At 43.7% G+C, this 20,132-nt stretch overlaps 1 protein-coding gene across 4 annotated transcripts in view; it reads right to left on the bottom strand.

The window, feature by feature from the left end:
• FOXP2 (forkhead box P2) overlaps nt 1–20,132 on the bottom strand; it is a 997,693-nt gene that overhangs the window by 150,592 nt on the left and 826,969 nt on the right. For all 4 annotated transcript variants that reach the window (XM_030215772.1, XM_030215771.1, XM_030215773.1 and 1 more), the window contains one exon: nt 2,773–2,986. In XM_030215772.1, coding sequence (XP_030071632.1) covers nt 2,773–2,986 — 214 coding nt within the window. The remainder of the gene's footprint in view (nt 1–2,772; nt 2,987–20,132) is intronic.

Raw genomic sequence — 20,132 nt, forward strand, 5'->3', positions numbered from 1 at the left:
ACCTCCTAAGCTCGACTCTGGAGACCACTGTTCCGACATCCAACACCCCCCCCCCCCCGCGCGCCAAACCTCAAAACGTAGAAGCCCCGCCCACAGAATGGTAGATCCCCCCCCCGCTCCGCCCCGCCCCCCCCCAAAGCTGCAGGTCAAAAGAAGAGGTCCAACCCCCCCCCCCCCGGAACAACCCCCTCCTAAGCCACCCACCTTCGCGTTGCTTTGCCGGCGGGGGACCCGAAACCCCGCCAGCACAAGTCCTGTCTGCTGACTACGGCGTCATCTTCAGCGTTGCTAGCCTGTGCAGGCAGGGCTTCTGTGTGTCTGACGTCCTGCACGTGCAGGATGTCAGACGCACAGAACCCCGCCCTGCACAGGCTAGCAACGCCGAAGATTGCTGCAGGAGTCAGACTCACTCAGCACACAGAACACAGGACCTCTGCTGGCGGGATTTTGGGTCCCCCGCCAGCAAAACTACACGACGGTGGGTGCAATGGCGGTGGCCGGGTGCATCGCCATGGGTGGGATGGCAACGGGAGGGGGGGCATCACGCGGAGGAGGCGCTTCATTCCTTCTTCTTAAAAGCAGGATCCCCCCCCCCCCCCCCCAAAACTGAACCATACAACACACACACACTCTCATCTGGCAGCGCTTCCTCACTCCCCCCCACTTACTCACTCACTCTCATTTGGCCACACTTCCTCAACGCCCCCCCCCCCCAACACACACACACTCTCATCTGTCAGCGCTTCCTGAAACCCCTGCCCCCCCACACACTCACTCATCTGGCTGTGGTTCCTGACCCCCCCCCCCACACACTCTCATTTGGCCACACTTCCTCAATGCCCCCCCCCCAACACACACACACACTCTCTCTCTCTCTGTCTCATCTGGCAGCGCTTCCTGAAATCCCTGCCCCCCCCCCCACACTCACTCACTCATGTGGCAACCCCCCCCTCCACCCCACCACACACACACACACACTCAGTCTCTCATATCGCACCGCTTCCTGAACTCCCCTCCCCCCACACACACACTCTCGCTCATCTGGCAGCGCTTCATGAAGCCCCCCGACACACACACTCATGTGGAAACACTTGATAAACCGCCCCCCACACACACTCACTCACTCATCTCGCAGCACTTCCAGACCCCCCACACACCCCCCTCTTCTTCCAAGCTGAAACCCCCAACACACACACACCCCCACACACCCCTCCAACACACACACACTCTTTCTCACTCTCATCTGCCAGCGCTTCCTGAACCCCCCCCCCCCCCCACATACACTCTCTCTCTCTCATCTGGCAGCGCTTCCTGAACCCCCACACACACACACACACTCTCACTCTCTCTCATCTCGCAGCGCTTCCTGAAACCCCATACACACACACTCACTCTCTCTCTCATCTGCCAGCGCTTCCTGAACCCCCTGCCCTCCCCCCCCCCCACACACACTCACTCACTCTGTCATCTGGCATCGCTTCCTGAACCCCCCCCCCCCACACACACACACTCACTCTCTCACTCGCATCTGGTAGCGCTTCCTGAACCCCCCGCACCCCTCTTCTTCCAACCTGAACCCCCCCCCCCCCCAATACATCCCCCCTCCTCCAGCAAAGCAATTGCTTGGGTGCACTGGCGGGAATCTCAGACACCAGAGACAGAGGGGGGGGGGGGGGGGGCTGACACCACAGAGACACAGGAAGGGAGGTATCTCTGTCACACACACACTCTCTCTCTCACATACAATGTCTTTCTGACTCACACTCTCACACACTCTGTCTCACACTGTATCACATTCACTCTCTATGTGTCACACAGTCACTCACACACTCGCTTGGTCTCATACACTCACTCTCACAGAGAATCTGTGTCTCACGCACACTCTCTCTCTCTCTCGCACACACACACTCTCTCTCTCACACTGTGTCTCACATACGCACTTGCACACACTCTCATTCTCACACACACACTCTCTCACAGACACACTCACACCCAGACTCACTCTCTCTTTCTCACACACACACACTCACTCACACTTTCACTCTGTCTCTCACACAGTCACTCTCACATACACTCTCCCAAACATACACACTCCGAGGAAAACCTTGCTAGCGCCCGTTTCATTTGTGTCAGAAACGGGCCTTTTTTACTAGTAAATAAATAAATCATGCTGGCTTTTAAAAAGTTCTGGCAATCTGGGGAAGCCTATGACATTTTACCAGCAACTGGTAAAGTCAATAATGATATTTGCACGTATTTATAATCAGTCATGACAATTTGTGGTATGATTATTGATATAGAAATCTACTCAGAAAAGTGAGCTGAATCTTTTACTGTTTAAAGCAATAGGTTTTGGGTTTTTTTTTTTTAATTTCCAAACTATGTTTAATAATTTGCTTAACTGTCCTTCATAAATGAACATCAAAGTGCTGTATAGTAACTAACCTTTTAAATATTTTCACCTTTTCTCTTTGTAAATGTTGTGCTATCACCTACTTACTTTAGACTCTTGCAAAATGAAAATACTTGAAGCAAATTTCTCTAAATGTACTAATGGACACACATTACATCCTATGAATGAGGAATTTTATCCTAGAAGCTTACAAAGTCTTGTTTAGATATAAGGTCAATACTATGAATGCTGTATTAATCACAACCTTACTATACAGATTATTGCATCATTAAAATATAATTTGTTTTTCTTGTATAAATCATAAATTAATTTATCATTTTGCTATAGATAATAAACAGTAAAACTCTTATTAAAATTACCTGTCTCGCCTTGTATTTACAACTGAAGACTGCCCATTCACTAAGGAATGATGAGTTATAGGTGGTGATGCTTTGGAAGTGGTGGAGGAGGTAGTAGAGGAGGAATTGTTAGTAGTGAGGTCTAGGCCTCCATGTTTAATGCCATTGTCTTCCATACTGTGCACTCCAGTCACCTCTTTCCATAGCTGCTGAATTTCAGCAGGGCTTAAACCAGCTGTAAAATGAATGAAAGCCTTAAGGATATGATAGAGTAAAACTTGTGTTTTAATGAATTTGACACTATTAATAGATTAATACCAATAGAAAGGTAAATAAATAGACGTTTCCAACACAATCAATATATACAAACTCTAAAATGTAGTCTCCAACACTAAAATTGTCTTACAGTTTTTTAATGATACAAAGCACTATATTTGTGAAAGATTTTATTAGTGGTATGTACCTTAATTAATAAGACATGAAAAAGCCAAAGAAAGAGAAAAGGAAGAAAAATGGTGTATGTAAGAAAAAGTGTCCCATTTTAAACCAACAATTTGATTTATCCACTTCCAAGCAAAATGAAAGGATTTAAAAACAGTGAGTGTGTAACACCATTAGTGGTTTTTGCCTACAATAAATATTTTCAGTTTAAAGCAGACATCAAATAAATATATATTGGATTTGCTTGATTGATGAGATTGACTTCTACTGATCAGGCTGGCATTAGCAGAGGATGCTGTGAATGGAAGCATAACAGCCTCTGGGGAGAAGGAGTCTCAGTTATTGCACAACAGTAATAAACGGGGGTAATTTTATAAAGTCATTTTCATGCATATATGGCAATACATGCATGTAAAGCTACTCTTATAAAACAGCACCAGGTGTGATGGCATTGACATGGCACTTTTACTGTATGTATTGCCAGGTAAGAGATTTGGGAGGACCATGGGTGGAGTCACAAAGTATACACATACATTGCAAAATACCTTAATTTATATGCATACATCTGTAATCTATGCATGGACATTATACCTGTTCTTAATATAGGCATTATTTCTGCAGGATTTACAATTGTATTTTATAAGAAAAGCCCAGGCAACTCCCATATGAAGGTTCACAATGCCTTAACTCAGTAATGGTCAATTTTGATTGAGCTAGAAGCTCAGCGGATCAGGCAGATACGGATGGCTCTCAAAAAGCCAAAACAGGTATAGCTTGCTATATAATTTTTCCTATCACTCAGTATTAACCATGATTGAAATGGATAAGCTATGTTCAATCTTGTAGCATCTTCAAGGGTCATACTGGGGATATAAAGGCATTTAGGGGCCTGTACTACATTTACCAGGTGTGAGGGGACAGTGATTTATGGAGTGTTTACAGCTTATGCAACAAACTCCTTGTGAGGATCATGTGATAAAAAAATTGGAGGCCTTATTGGAATGAGTACTTTTGATTTAAAAAACATTCTGGATAATATGTAAAATTCTGGATTCAACTTTGACATTTTACAAGTGCCAGTGATCCCCACTATGGACTGACAATCAGACTGGTGGGCAATGATTTTCAAAGTTATCTGCACTGAGAGTATAATGTGACACCTTGTATTTTGAGCTCATCTTTTATTCAAATAATTTCAGACTATACACAGGGAGTTGACTATATTTAGTAACAGCTTATAAAGAAGTATAAGAGGTTAATTCATATTTAAGAATAGGTCATAGGTGATGCAAAATTAGGGGAAAACTGGAAGGATAATTTACTTATATTCTGAATAACCCCCCCCCCCCAAATTAATAAATGAATATATAATGCCTATAAATGTTACAGATTTTTGTATGTTCTTTTGAAGTGTTTTATCGGAGAAATGCTGTCTGCCATACAAATTACTGTGTTACACAGCAGAAATAAATAAACAAAAAGAACAGAAAAAAACCTGTGCCATTTGTTAAAGCCCTAATTTTGTCTCAAAGCAGTGGGAAACAGTATAAAAGAAGTACAGGTAAATTATATAGCAACTGCTTATTCAATTATAGAAATGCCTTTGTAAATGAAGCAACTTTTAAGGACATCACACACTAAATTCTGCTATTTGATGGTCAATTCAAGTCTGCCATTATACCTTTTATAGCAGGAAAGGTACTAGCCTCCTTTCAAGGGAGGGGCAGAGGGGTGAGGAGGGGAATGAGGTTAGCTATAGAAATACTCTGCTTCTCACCTTGGTCCCTTCTCTGTTCACCAACCCTTCTGGTATGAGACTATAGCACTTGAACTGCTTTCTGCCACATCTAGCATGCATCAAGTTCTATGGAGTAAAATACAACGTAGAGGCCAGCATGGTAGATGTGACAGCTGGCATAAGACAGAAATGATACTCATTCATCTCACCCCCTCTCCCAATATAAGTTTACCTCATTCCTATTTCAGAACTGAGTTCCAAACCCTGCCTGGCATTTCAAATAGTGCTGAAGCATGGAGGAAGAAAAGGCACCTCCACCTTCCTCTGGAGGTAGGGTACAATAGGTTAGAGCAGTGTTTTTTAACCAGTGTGCCAAGGCTGCTCCCCAGGTATGTTGCGGGGATCACACAGGATTGGCAAGAAAAGTGGCACACTTCAATTCACTCCTTCCACCCTTTGGTCTCTGTCCTCTCTGCCACAATTCTACAAATGTTTTGGTTGCCGGTTGCCGGCAGCTATTAGAACAGGTTTTCCTCTGGCAAGCCCCGGGGACCTTCTTTCTGACGTGACTTCCTTTTGCCACATGGGAAGGGCGTGGCAGAAAGAAAGCCTTTGGACAGCCAGAGTAAGGCATGCTCTAATATCACTGTCTCCCTCCCTTTCCAGCTGCCATGCAGATGTAATGACTCCTGTGGGTGCGGGGACAGCAGTGGCCCCATCCCCTTTCCTAGCTGTGGTGCAGATGTGCTGTTGATCCCCATAGGGTTGTGGGTCTGGCTTGCAGCCACCCTCCCAGCCCTAGCCCCACCTGTGTCTCCCAATGAGCCGCTGCTGGCTGAAGATTGGCTGGAGGAGGACAAAGAAGAGCTGAAAGAGATCCGCAGAGGCAGGAGGTGCAGCCGGACCCCAGCCACAGAGTGTTCAGAAAGAAATAAACCAGTGCACCGCACTTCTAGCTACAGTGAGTAGCAGCGAGAAAGGAGGCACCCTGAGATCACCATTGTTGCAACTGAGCCACTGGGACCGGCTTGGTTTCCAAGTGAGGGCCCATGGGGCTCCAACAAGCATAGGCTGCCTTGCTCACATCTTGCAGGTTCCCTAGAGGACAAATGACCCTCTTCCAGCTAAGCTTCCACCATTTTATAAGCACGTTATAAAGGAAATCAACTGAGCTCAGGTCTTGCCAACCCATAATAATGCTGCTCCCAAAAGCACCACCACGTCAGCAACACAGATGGATTTTACAGAGGAAATGAATAGCCAGCTGCCTAGATGTGTTGTGCAGAGTCAGCTCATTCCTGCCATGAATTAGATTCCATTCCAGTACAGTATCCTCCCAAGCCACCAAGAACATCCTTGTTTCTTCAGGCCTGTAACCTTGATGAAAAGTCAATTCCAGCAATTACAGTCAGAATTTCTGAAGAATCGAATGATCAGGAAGATTCTGGTACCATGAGGTACCCAGTGTCAAGGCCAAGATCAAAATCCAACCTCAAGCCTAATTAATAATAAGACAATCAAGAAGAAGTAAATTGACTAAGACCTGAAAGGAATTCTTCTCTTTTACAACATGCCCCATTTGAAAATAATTTGTTGAACACTCCAATTATGATAGATGCTATGAGCAGAGAAAGACCAAAATAGTATTGTTTCAAGAATCAAAGCCTTTGCGTTCCAAGCAAACCCAGAAACCTCTGTGTTGTCAAAGAAAACAGAAATTATACCATGCTCATTTGCCCCAAAGCCTGGCATTGCAGTGGAGAAACCAACACCAGCACCTAAGCCAGCAACAAGTGGATGGTAGAACATAAGGAGAAGAATGGAATAGGGGAGAACTGAAAGGCCAGACAGGAATTTTCCTACTAAACTTTGTAGAAGTTGTTGATCTCATTGGATGCAGCCTGAGTACATCTGAGTTTACATCTATTGGATTTGATGCTGCTTTGAATAAAAAAAAAAAAGAATGTTCTAGATCAGCTGCCGGCAATCACAAAGTTTGTAGAATCGTGGCAGAGAGGAGAAAGAGGCCTGAGGTGTGGAAGGAGGAAGGTAGGAAAAGATATTGGACATGTGGGAGGAAACGGGGTGGGGAAGAGGGGAGCCAGGCTGAGCATAAAGAAAAGGGAACAGAAGAGTGGAGACAGGCTGAGCATAAAGGGAAGGGAAGAGGGGAGACAGGCTGAGCATAAAGGGAAGGGAAGAGGGATAACAAGAGGAGGAGGCAAAGGAATTAAAGAAAGCTGAATGTGAAAGATCAGTGCCAAACAGACATTGGGCAGGAGATGAGAAAAGAAATAGCGAATGAAAATGAGGCCCTGGAAACAGAGTTAAGAGCACAGACAGAGGAAAGTAGAACCAAAGATAGGGAACAAGATGATTGGAATAATAAAATCACCAGAATACAATGGAAGGAAAAATAATTTTAATTTCAGTTTAGTGACTGAATTAATTGCTTAGCATATTTTTGAAAACTGATCCTTATTCTGACAACTTATTCTTTCAAAAAAAGACACCACTAAAAAAAACAATCACCTTTATTTTCTATAAACAAATTTGGAAAATTTTTGATAATTAAAAATAAAAACAGGAAATTTTTATTTTGCTAAATTTTGTTCAAGTGTTTTTCTTGTATGTTTGATATGCTGTCCTATCTGATTTTGGAGTTATTTACTGTTTGTTTTATTTGAGTTTCTTATATTGTACTGTGTCTTGACTTGCTTCAGTGATACAGGCAGATTTAACATATTTTAATAAACAATAAATGATGATGGAATGCTCTACAATAAAAGACCAATGAGCTAGTGGTGAATCCCATGGACCCATAGATCAGCTCTGATTGCTATTGATTTGGGGATAGAGCGGAGGGTAAAGGAGCGAACGGATGAAAGAGGAGATGGAGGGGGGGTATGAGAAAGCATGAGGGATGGCACAAGAGAGTCCCTGCACCCAAATCTATGCTACTCTGACTTAATCAACAGCCCTTCATCCATACACAAATGCACCCACCTTCACTGTACATATTCCACTGGCAACTGTAGCACATACATGTATCACTGTAGGGGAACCACTTAAAAAATAGCAACAACTACGATATAAAAAGGTTTACCCAGTTCTGTGGAAAAAAATGTTTGGTACTTCTGGCTGCCAAATGATACATCTGCTATAAAGTGTTATCCATTCAAGAATATGCCAAATAAGCAAATATATATTAAAGTATACAACAAAAAGGACCCTGACAAAATAAAATGTGTTCTTGTTTCAGTATGATCTTTCATTCTTTGAAACAGAAGTGATAGACCTGATTCACAGTAAGCCCATTCAAAAAAGAATATTTTATGAAAACACAATTATTATGTTAAGCTACTGCATGGCCCAGGGTAGACAGAGGTAGGGCACAATGAATTTAAAATACATAAAGAACAAAGTTTTCTTTGCCAACTGATTACCCCCAAATTCTTTTGTAGTAACCCATCTCCTTAAACTGCCTTCACAATTGCTGAGCTGAATATGATCTGAGTTGCCAAATGCAAATTTTATTTTAATTCCAGGATGTCTTAAATTGGCACAGTGATACTGGCTCTCATTTTAGAAGTATTTTCATGTGTAAATAGCAGCATTTACAAGTGTGGATCATACACATGTTTAAATAGCAATTTTAGAAAGCTGCTGTTTACATGTGGAGATCCATATACACAGAAATTTCAAAAGGGGGTAGTTTGGGCATGACCTTGGTAGGCAAACATTTTCACATGTACTCCCCATCTCATGTACAGAATAACTGTCTTTGGGAAAACTAACACTGTTGGGTTTTGCTTTAGTATAGAGCCAGGTACAGATTTTTAAAAAGTGATTGTTTGAGATTTAAGGGAGTCATTCTCTATAAATCTCCAGGTCTTTACTTCTGCCTCCAAAATCAAGCAAAATAAAAGCTGCACCTCACTACTTAACTGGCAGCACTGGGGTTACATGTGCAAGTGGCGCCATTTCCACGTGTCATATATATGGTTACCTTGTATATATTTTCTTTTTTAACTCTTTTATTTATCTTTATGTAGTATGCTGTGTATTTATGTTTTTATATATTTTTTTTATGTTGTAGACCCCTAAAGAAGGCTCTTTAGCCAAAATATAGTCTTGTGTTTGGTCTTTTCTTTGGATCAGGTTTACTACTGGCAAATAAACTTTTGGACGATTTTTACCTGTGGTTTGCCTTGGTTATTTGGTACAGTCCCGCTTCCACCGTTGCTTTGCTTTGCTTAATATTATCACTAACCATCTAGTTCATTTTTGCTTCATTAGGGGGCTCTTTTACAAAAGCTTAGCACATACTAACAGACATTAGAATGCGCAAAATTCTGTGCATCCTATTTTATACCTATGGGCCATGTGGCACTTAGCATAAGCTCATGTCTGTTAGCAGATGCTAAGCTTTAGTAAAAGGGCCTCTAAATTAATAAAGATACATTTTTAAACCAAAAATCCCCATCAGACCCAACATTTCTCAGTACAAAACAATCCCCCCCTCCAATATTACTGGAAAGATCAGAAGAGTTGAGAGGAAATGGTCTTGAAAGAGTGGCATTGAGAAGGGAAGGGTGGAGGATGAGGAAGGGGGAAACTGAGAGTGGGCAGGGTGGGAAGGGTAAGAAAAAGGAGAATGAAGGATGGGGAGAGTGGATGAAAGAAGCAGCTGAGAGGGCAGGATGGTGAGGGTGATGGAGACTCTGAACCAAAGGGAATATTCATCTCTGCTCGCTATTGGGGGTGTTAACATGTTGCTGACGGCACATCTTGGGGAGGGGCATTGCTGATTTCCATCAGTGATCTACAGTGGTATATTAGGAGCCTTATTTCTAGGATAAGCAGCATAAAATGTATTGAACTTTTTTGGGATCCTGCCAAGTACTTGTGGACTGAATTGTCCACTGTTAGAAACAGGTTGCTGGGCTTGATGGACCTTCAGTCTGTCCCAGTATGGCAATACTTATGTACCTAAAAAACACAGGGACAGGTTTACTGGAGGAAACCATAGATTCTTTGCAGCTTTCTTAAGATCATATTGTACATGACCTTTTAAGATCACATGAGTTTAGTTTATTCCTTCAAACCTGGTAATAAAATCTGACCAGAGAAGCTTATGTCGTTTTAAGAGCTCATGTGCATCACTACTGAAAAATAATTCTTATGTGGCGCCAATAAACAATAGCGCAATTTGAAAAGAACCCACTTTCTATGATGCATAATTTAACTTTTTTTCCTACTATCAGTGAAGCATTTGAATGAGTCACAGACACAGATATTACTGAAAGTTTACAAACCCCCTAGGCAAGGTCAGCATTAGAGGGGTGCAAACAGGGCAGTTATGCCAAGCCCCCATGCCTCAGGGCAACTCAAGTCTGCCTGGGGCTGAAGAAGGCACAAGCTGCTAGCAGGCTTAAGAATCCCCTCCCCAAATTTTCGTTTTGGGATAAGAAAGAAAAATAATTCAAACAAAAAGAATATATTCTGATTATTTAATCGGTAAAAAGATTAAAAAAAAAAAAAAAAATTAACTGTGCAAAAAAACTATGTGAACACTTCACTTGGTAACTCATGGAAGCAATAACTTCAGCTTTGATCACCAAAGCAATTTTTTATATATTCCTCATCCTTCTAGATTAAGGCTTGAGATCTGATGATGCTGTGCTTTTAACTACATGGGTCCTGCTTTGTAGAACTCTCTTCCTCTGGTACTTAGGGGTGCAAATGTCTACTTCAGATTTATTATTAAATATTCTGTTTATTGAATAACTGAACAGTACAAATGACGTGTAACAAGGTAATACAAGAAGATAATAGTTCTCAGGGAAGACAGTCACAAATCAACACCAGCCCTCTTAAGCCTAAAAGAGGAACCCACCCCACTCCCCCAGCAAAATTCCTTATCCAACCGAAGACAGTCAAATACAAAAACAAGCAAGGTTTTATAATGCAGTGAGTGAGAAAGACCAAATTGTTCATGTAGCTGACCGACTCTCCTCTCCAACCGCTTGATCTCCCACACCCTAAGCTTTTTTGATGGCTAGAATAAGCAAGGATTTCCCCTCTAAGTACGGCCTTCACCACCGCCCAGTATAGAATAGGATTATTGAGATACTAGTAAAAAAGGCCCGTTTCTGACACAAATGAAACGGGCGCTAGCAAGGTTTTCCTCGGAGTGTGTATGTTTGGGAGAGTGTATGTGAGAGTGACTGTTTGAGAGTCAGAGTGAAAGTGTGAGTGTGTGAGAGAGAGAGTGAGTCTCTCCCTGAGCCCTGCCCTCCCAATCCATGGCCATCCATGTTTCTCTGTCACCTGCCCCCTCCATTCATCCCTATCCTGCATTTCCCCTCTCTGCCTGAGGCCTGCCCTGCAATCCATATCCATCCATGCCCATCTGTCCCCTCCATTCATCCCTAACCAGCAATTCCCCTCTCCCTGAGTCCTGCCCTTCCAATCCATGCCCATCCATGCTCCTCTATCACCTGGCCCCTCCATTCATCACTATCCAGCAATTGCCCTCTCTCCCTTAGGCCTGCCCTGCAATCCATATCCATCCATGCCCATCTGTCCCCTCTATTCATCCCTATCCAGCAATTTCCCTCTCTCCCTGAGTCCTGCCCTCCCAATCCATGCCCATCCATGCTCCTCTGTCCCCTGCCCCCTCCATTCATCCATTTCCAGCAATTCCCCTCTCTCCATGGGCACTGCCCCCTCCATTCATCCCTATCCAGCATTTCCCCTCTCTGCCTGAGGCCTGCTCTGCAATCCATATCCATCCATGCCCATCTGTCCCCTCCATTCATCCCTATCCAGCAAGTCCCCTCTCCCTGAGTCCTGCCCTTCCAATCCATGCCCATCCATGCTCCTCTGTCACCTGGCCCCTCCATTCATCCCTATCCAGCAATTGCCCTCTCTGCCTGAGGCCTGCCCTGCAATCCATATCCATCCATGCCCATCTGTCCCCTCTATTCATCCCTATCCAGCAATTTCCCTCTCTCCCTGAGTCCTGCCCTCCCAATCCATGCCCATCCATGCTCCTCTGTCCCCTGCCCCCTCCATTCATCCCTTTCCAGCAATTCCCCTCTCTCCCTGAGCCCTCCCCTCCCAATCCATGGCCATCCATGCTCCTCTGTCCCCTGCTGCCTCCATTCATCCTTTTCCAGCAAGTCCCCTCTCTCCCTTCCATGACCCCCCCCTCGCATCCATGCTCCTCTCTCTCCCATGTCCCAGCCTGGCCCGCCCTCTTCTCCCCCCCCCCTTCGCATCCATGCATCCCTTTTTTGTTTTTTTAATTCTTTTTAACTTTACCTCCGTGGCGTTTCCAGCAGCGAAGCGTCAGGGAAGGAGGCGGCGCTCCCGACGTCTAGCTTTCCCTTCGCTGTGTTCCGCCTTTTTTTGAAGGCGGAACACAGCGAAGGGAAGGCTAGACGTCGGGAGCGCCGCCTCCTTCCCTGACGCTTCGCTTCCGGATTTGTTTGTTTAGACGCGAGGGCAGGGCAGAGACGGCTGGGTGGCTTCACACCACGAACCCTACAGCCAGGGACTCAGGGAGTGGCGTCAGATGGCTTCAGAACGTTGTCCTCATTAGAACGTTCACGGTGCGTTTTATTATATTAGATTCTTGGTTACAGTACTCATAGAGATGCCACTTCTCTAACAAAAAAATCAAAATATTTGGAGTCCCTATAGAGCATGCATGAGAATTGCAGCTGCCGTACTCCCATAAGACCCAATCGAGATGGCAACTTACATTGCTACCCAAGCATGATCAGAGATCTTGGACCCATCTTGATGGGTCTGGTTTGTGTTGAATGTACCTCTGGAAAAAGGCTCCTAGTTACCAATAAATAATCCATCCTGGACATGGTGGAGTGCACCCAGGACAGGTGAGTATAATCACGGTCTAAAGGATGCAAAGTCCTCCACACTATGGAACAATATGAAATCTCAGATATAACCTTCTCTGAGGGTTGTTAAGTTTCAACCAATTTGGGAACTTTTTTGGGATACACTTACTCACACAGCAAGAAGCAGAATTCTGAATTATCAGTAGAGCCTTGTTCTGTATTTTCTTTATTGGACTGTGGGTATTCCCAATCTGGGGTAGGAAAGAGTGGTTGGGGGGAGTAGGGGTTAATTCCATTCTAATGGAACAAAATGACCTGTTGTGTCACTGGGGACCTTTGTGAAGATCTGATTGTTCCAATTAAATTATTGCATCTTTTGTTGTAAATTGGTTTCACTGTCAATAAAAAAGATGTTTATATAAACATCATTGTGCAGACACTAGCTGCACAAATGTTCAACCTTTTAAGTGTAGTATCTGAGGTTTCTTTTTTTTTTTGTGCCTTAAGTTAACTGATGCAGAAGTTTTGTGCCAATATGCTGGCAACGACCTTAAAACACATAAATTAGAGTTTTCCATCAAGTTTACCCTGGCATTATTATACATTCTGTTAGCTCAGAGTGTGCAAGCTAGCATTTTCAAAACACATGATTTTTTTCAGAATATTGGCTCGCTATTTGCTTTTGAGGTTGAAATGCTGCTAACTGTATTAGAATGCATATACCAGGGCTTTCCACTAAGTTGATTTAGGTACCGGAATTTCTGTCAATTCAGTGTGCACATCCAAGTCTTTTCTGTTATATTAGAGTTGTTTTTTGTTTTTTAATGATTGGATAGATATTTACCTTTGAGGTTTTCCATGGTATTGACAGATGAGACCATTTCTGGCTCGCATTTGTGAGCAAATATAATAAGGTTTTTGCATTTTAAGGATAGGTTTAATATATTTTGCTATACATTTTGTATCTTATTAAACACTACATTTTTTGGTTATTATATTTTCCTTACAGTTTATCTGATACTGTAATTACTGTCACTGTGGAAGCAAAACAGGAAACTTAGTATTGCTGTAATGACAGTCTGGTGTTTATGTTTAGTCTTTATTTTCATACCATATTATATATGTAATTTTATATCAATTATATGTATTTGCATCCGGCATACAGTTTTAATATTTTTATGTATTTTATGCATATAGACCCCTGACGCAGGCATTTGCCAAAACATGGGCCATGCTGGGTCCAATAAAATTGGCTTCCTCTGATCCATGGCTCCAACTCGTTCCATCTGTGGCCCACCACACTGTTATTGCTCTATGTCTGATTTTTTTTTTCCTTCTGATCTGTTCTGCTGTGGGACATAAATATAAACAAATAAGGAAAAAGAAGGTGGCACAGAAAGAGTTGACTGACAAGTGTTTGCTGAGGCACTTTATTATTGCTTCAATTTGAGGGCACTTTTGGGCTCATTTTCGAAAAAATAAAATGTCCAAAAAGTGTTGTAAAGCACCAATTGAACAGATTTCTTCTCAAAATGTCCAAATCGGTATTTTCGAATCCTGTTGCATTTCGTCTGAAGTGCTTCCAAAGCATGACGCACCATGTTGGGGGCATTTCAAAGGCAGGATTAGAGGACTAGACCTGTTTTTCTAATGCATAAGACACTAATAGGTGCCATAAATGAACAGATGACCTCTTGAGGGATTCAGGGATAACACCCCTTACTCTCTCAGTGGTCACAGATCCCCTCCGAACCCCGAAAAATATGAATAAAAATAGTACTCACCAGCCTCTATGACAGCCTCAGATGCTATAGCCAAGTCCAATACAGCAGCATTCAAGTCCCTGGAGTAGTCTAGTGGTGGGTGCAGTGCACTGTAGACAGGTGGACCCAGGCCCATACCTCCTCCTACCTGTTACACTTGTGGTGGAAACTGTGAGCCCTCTAAAACTCACCAGAAACCCACTGTACCCAAATATAGGTGCCCCCTTCACCTATAAGGGCTATTGTAGTGGTGTCTAGTTGGGAGTAGTGGATTTTAGGTGGGTTTTGCTGGGCTCAGCAGACAAGATAAGGAAGCATCGGTGAGATGTGTACCTGGCTGATACGTTCATCACCCTGCTTCCAGCTCCATTTCGTAAGTCCTACAGGCCACCTGCACCTAGGGGCTCAATCTCTGGGGAACGGCGGTCAGCGCATGTGAAATCCGGGGTTGTCCGGTCGCCAAGCAGAACCTGGTCAGAGTATCGGGCTCAGTAGCACTCTACTTGGTACAAGAACTCACAAGTCTTATACAGAACCTCTAGGTAGTATTTTCCGAAGTAATCCCAATTCCATGCACAGGGCCCAAGAGACAGGCAGAGTTCCGGAGTCTCAATGCGTGGATGAGGCAATGGTGCAGGGAGGAGGGTTTTAGATTTGTAAGGAACTGGACAATATTCTGGAGAAAGGGGAGCCTATTCCAGAATGATGGGCTCCACCTTAACCAGGGTGGGACAAGGCTGCTGGCATTGGCACTTAAAAAGGAGATAGAGCAGTTTTAAAACTAGAATCACAGGGGCCATTTTACTAAGTCGCATAGGTGTCTACATGCACCCAACGAATGCCAAATCGGAACTACCACCCGGCTACCGCATAGCCCGGGCAGTAATTCCATTTTTTTACGCCCGTCTAGTACACAGGCCGGAAAATATATTTTATTTTCTGGCACGCGACGCTAACCGGGTAGTAATCAGCACTGTATGTGAGCTGACAATTACTGCCTGGGTAACGTGTGAGACTTTACCGCTAAGTGAATGGGTGGCGGTAAAGTCTCAGGCCTAAAATGAACGCGCACCAATTTTCATTTTGCCAGACATCCATTTTTGCCCAAAAAAGGCCATTTGTGCAAGCACGCTGAAAAATGGACCTGCATACATCCAATAAACGCATCTACAAAAGCACAGGTCATTTTTCGGCGCACCTTAGTAAAAGGACCCCATAGTTTGAAATGTCTACACACGAATGCCAGAAGCGTAAGAAATGATGAGAGAGGATGAGAGAGTTAGAATATATTGCCCTAAATACAAAATTAGACATAATAGGCATCTCTGAGACCTGGTGGAAGGAGCATAACCAGTGGGACACTGTCATACCAGGGTATAAATTATACTGTAGTGATACGGTGGAATGAACTGGTGGAGGGATAGCATTGTATGTTAAGGAGGGCCTTGAATCAAATAGGTTAAAAATTCTGCAGGAAACAGAACACATCTTGGAATCCACATGGATTGAAATTTCATGTGTAAAGGGGAAAAGGATAGTAACAGGAGTGTACTACCATCCACCTGGCCAGGATGAACAGACAGATGTAGAAATGTTATCAGAAATTAGGGAGGCTAAAAAAGTGGGCAACACAATAATAATGGGTGATTTCAATTACCCCCGTATTGACTGGGTAAAGGTAACATCAGGGCATGCTAGGAAGATTAAATTCCTTGACGAAATCAAGGACTGCTTTATACAGCACCAGGTAAAGGAGCCATCAAGAGGAGGAAAAATTCTATACCTAGTCCTTAGTGGAGCTCATGATCTGGTGCGGGAGGTAATGGTGCTGGGGGCCACTTGATAACAGTGATCATAATATGATCAGATTTGATATTGGCTTTGGAGTAAGTACACACTGGAAATCCAATATGTTAGCAATTAACTTTCAAAAAGGAGACTATGATAAAATGAGAAGAACAGTGAAAAAAAAAACATAGAGGAGCAGCTGCAAAGGTCAAAAATTTACATCAGGCATGGATGCTGTTTAAAAATAGCATCCTGGAAGCCCATGCCAAATATATTCCATGTTTTAAGAAAGGAGGGAGGAAGATCAAACGATAGCCTGCATGGTTAAAAAGTGAGGTGAAGGAAGCTATGAGAGCTAAAAGAAAATCCTTCAGGAAATGGAAGGAGGATCCAACTGAAAATAATAAGAAACAGCATAAAGAATGGCAAATCAAATGCAAATCGATGAAGATAAGGAAGGCAAAGAGGGACTTTGAAAAAAAGATTGCAATGGAGGCAAAAAAACATAATAACATTTTTTTAGGTATATTAAAAGCAAAAAGCCAGTAAAAGAATCAGTTGAACCGCTAGATGACCGAGGGATAAAAGGGGAACTCCGGGAAGACACAGACATAGTGGAGAGATTAATTGAATTCTTTACTTCAGTCATCACTAAGGAAGATTTGGGAGAGAAACTGGTGCCAGAAATGGTATTCAAAGCTGACGAATTAGAGAAACTGAATGAAATCTTTATAAATCTGGAGGATGTAATGGTGCAATTTGACAAACTGAAGAGTAGCAAATTGCTTGGACCACATGGAGGGGCATAATCGAACGCAAACGCCCATCTCCATGGGCGTCTATCTCCGAGAACGGGTACGTGAAGGGGCGGGGCAAACCGTATTTTCGAAAAAAATGGGTGTCCATCTTTTTTCCGATAATACGATTTGTGCCAGCCAAATGCATCGGATTTGTGTGGATTTGAGCTGGGCGGTATCGTTTTTCAGCGATAATGGAAACCGAAGTCACCCAGCTCAAAAACTACCAAATCCAAGGCATTGGTTTGTGGGAGGGGCCAGGATTCATAGTGCACTGGTCCCCCTCACATGCCAGGACACCAACCGGGCACCCTAGGGGGCACTTGTAACAATTAAAAAAAAAAGTTAACTACCTCAGAAGTCCATAGCTCCCTTCCCTTGGGTGCTGAGCCCCCCAAATCCCCCCCAAAACCCACTGCCCACAACTCTACACCATTACCATAGCACTTATGGCTGAAGGGGGGCACCTAGATGTGAGTACAGTGGGTTTTGGGGGCGGTTTGGAGCGCTCCCATTTACCACCACAAGTGTGACAGGTAGGGGGGATGGGCCTGAGTCCACCTGCCTGAAGTCCACTGCACCCACTAACAACTGCTCAAGGGACCTGCATACTGCTATGATGGAGCTGGGTATGACATTTGAGGCTGGCATACAGGCTGGAAAAAAAAAGTTTTTTAAGTAGTTTTTTTGGGTGGGAGGGGGTTAGGGACCACTGGGGGAGTCAGGGGTGGTCATCCCTGATTCCCTCCAGTGGTCATCTGGTCATTTAGGGCACTGTTTTGGGACTTGTTCGTGAAAAAAAAGGGTCCAAAAAAAGTGACCCAAATTCGCGCTAAAAACGCCTTTCTTTTTTCGATTATCGGCCAAGGACGCCCATCTCTCCTTGGCCGATAAACACGCCCCAGTCCCGCCTTCACCACGCCCCGTAAACTTTGGCCGTTTCCGCGACAGATTGCAGTTGAAGACGCCCAAAATCGGCTTTAGATTATACCGATTTGGGCGCCCACGGGAGAAAGACGCCCATCTCCCGATTTGGGTTGAAATATGGGCGTCGTTCTCTTTAGAAAATAAGGTGGATGGTATTCATCCCAGAGTATTGATAAAATTGAAAAATGAACTTGTAAAACTATTGTTAGTAATATCTAATTTATCTTTAAAATCAAGCATAGTACCAGAAGATTGGAGGGTGGCCAATGTAACACTGATTTTTAAAAAAGGTGAGCCTGACATTAGTGTCAAGCAAAATTGTTGAAACTATTATAAAGAACAAAATTACACTGCATATTCAAAAGCATGGATTAATGAGACAAAGCCAACATAAATTTAGTGACGGGAAATCTTGCCTCACCAATCTGTTACATTTCTTTGAAGGGGTGAACAAACATGTGGATAAAAGTGAGCTGGTTGACATGCAGGCTTATTTTCGAAAGAGAAGGGTGCCCATCTTTCGACACAAATTGGGAGATGGGCGTCCTTCTCCCAGGGTCGCCAAAATTGGCATAATCGAAAGCTGATTTTGGGCATCCTCAACTGCTTTTCGTCGCGGGGACGACCAAAGTTCATGGGGGCATGTCGGAAGCGTAGCGAAGGCGGGACTGGGGCAAGCCTAACACATGGGCGTCCTCGACCGATAATGGAAAAAAAATCCCCCTCAAAACCCACTGCCCACAAGTCTACACCATTACTATAGCCCTAAGGAGTGAAGGGGGGCACCTACATGTGGGTACAGTGGGTTCGGGGGGGGGTTGGACGACTAAGCATTAAGCAGCACAATTGTAACAGGTAGGGGGGGATGGGCCTGGGTCCACCTGCCTGAAGTCCACTGCACCCCCTAACAACTGCTCCAGGGACCTGCATACTGCTGCCAGGGAGGTGGGTATGACATTTGAGGGTGAAAATAAAAAGTTGTGAAACATCATTTTTTGAGGTGGGAGGGGGTTTATGACCACTGGGGGAGTCAGGGGAGGTCATCCCCGATTCCCTCCAGTGGTCATCTGGTCATTTAGGGCACTTTTTGGGGCCTTATTCGTGAAAAAACAGGGTCCAGGAAAAGTGCCCTAAATTCTAGCTAAAAACGCATACTTTTGTCCCATTATCTGTGAAATGCGCCCATCTCTGTTCGGCAGATAACCACGCCCCAGTTCCGCCTTCGCCACACCTCTGACACGCCCCCATCAACTTTGTCCGCATCCGCGACGGAGTGCAGTTGAAAACGTCCAAAATCGGCTTTTGATTATACCGCTTTATTCGTTTTTGTGAGATAAACGCCCATCTCCCGATTTAGGTCGGAACTTGGGCGTTTTTCTCGTTCGATTATAAGCTGGAAAGCGTACCTGAATGTTGACTCATCTTGAGCAACTACTGAAAAGGTGTGAGCTAAATCCAAACAAATAAATAAATAAAATTAAAAAAACTCCGAACGTTAAATAACGTATGAAATATAACTGAGCCCCGTGGGATTCCATATTATATAAACCAGTGTTTCCCAAACCTGGTCCTGGAGGCACCCCAGCCAGCCAGGTTTTTGGGATATCCACAATGAATATTCACGAGAGAGATTTGGATGCACTGCCTCCACTGCATGCAAATCTCTCTCACGAATATTCATTGTGGATATCCCAAAAACCTGACTGGCTGGGGTGCCCCCAGGATCAGGTTTGGGAACCACTGATATAAACCAATTATATTTATCCCCACTATAATCTGTTGCTATTGTTCCTGTAAAAATGAAAACTATTTTAATAATATTCCTCAGGTACTTCTCTCAAACAATTTTGTAATAAATGATAACCGTGTCAAATGCCACAGTTAAATAAAAAAAATTCTATTTATTTATGTTATCTATCTATTGCATTTGAATGGGCTGTGACCACACGGCTTTGTAAACAGGTGGGGGGGGGGGGGGCTTGTTTTAGAATCCAATAACTCCACTACTATTTCCTCTTTCCTTCCTGGTGCCAATTACAAATCCAAAATCTCTCTCTCC

This window comes from Microcaecilia unicolor, chromosome 10 (genome assembly GCF_901765095.1).
Source record: "Microcaecilia unicolor chromosome 10, aMicUni1.1, whole genome shotgun sequence".
Taxonomy (NCBI): Eukaryota; Metazoa; Chordata; class Amphibia; order Gymnophiona; family Siphonopidae; genus Microcaecilia; species Microcaecilia unicolor.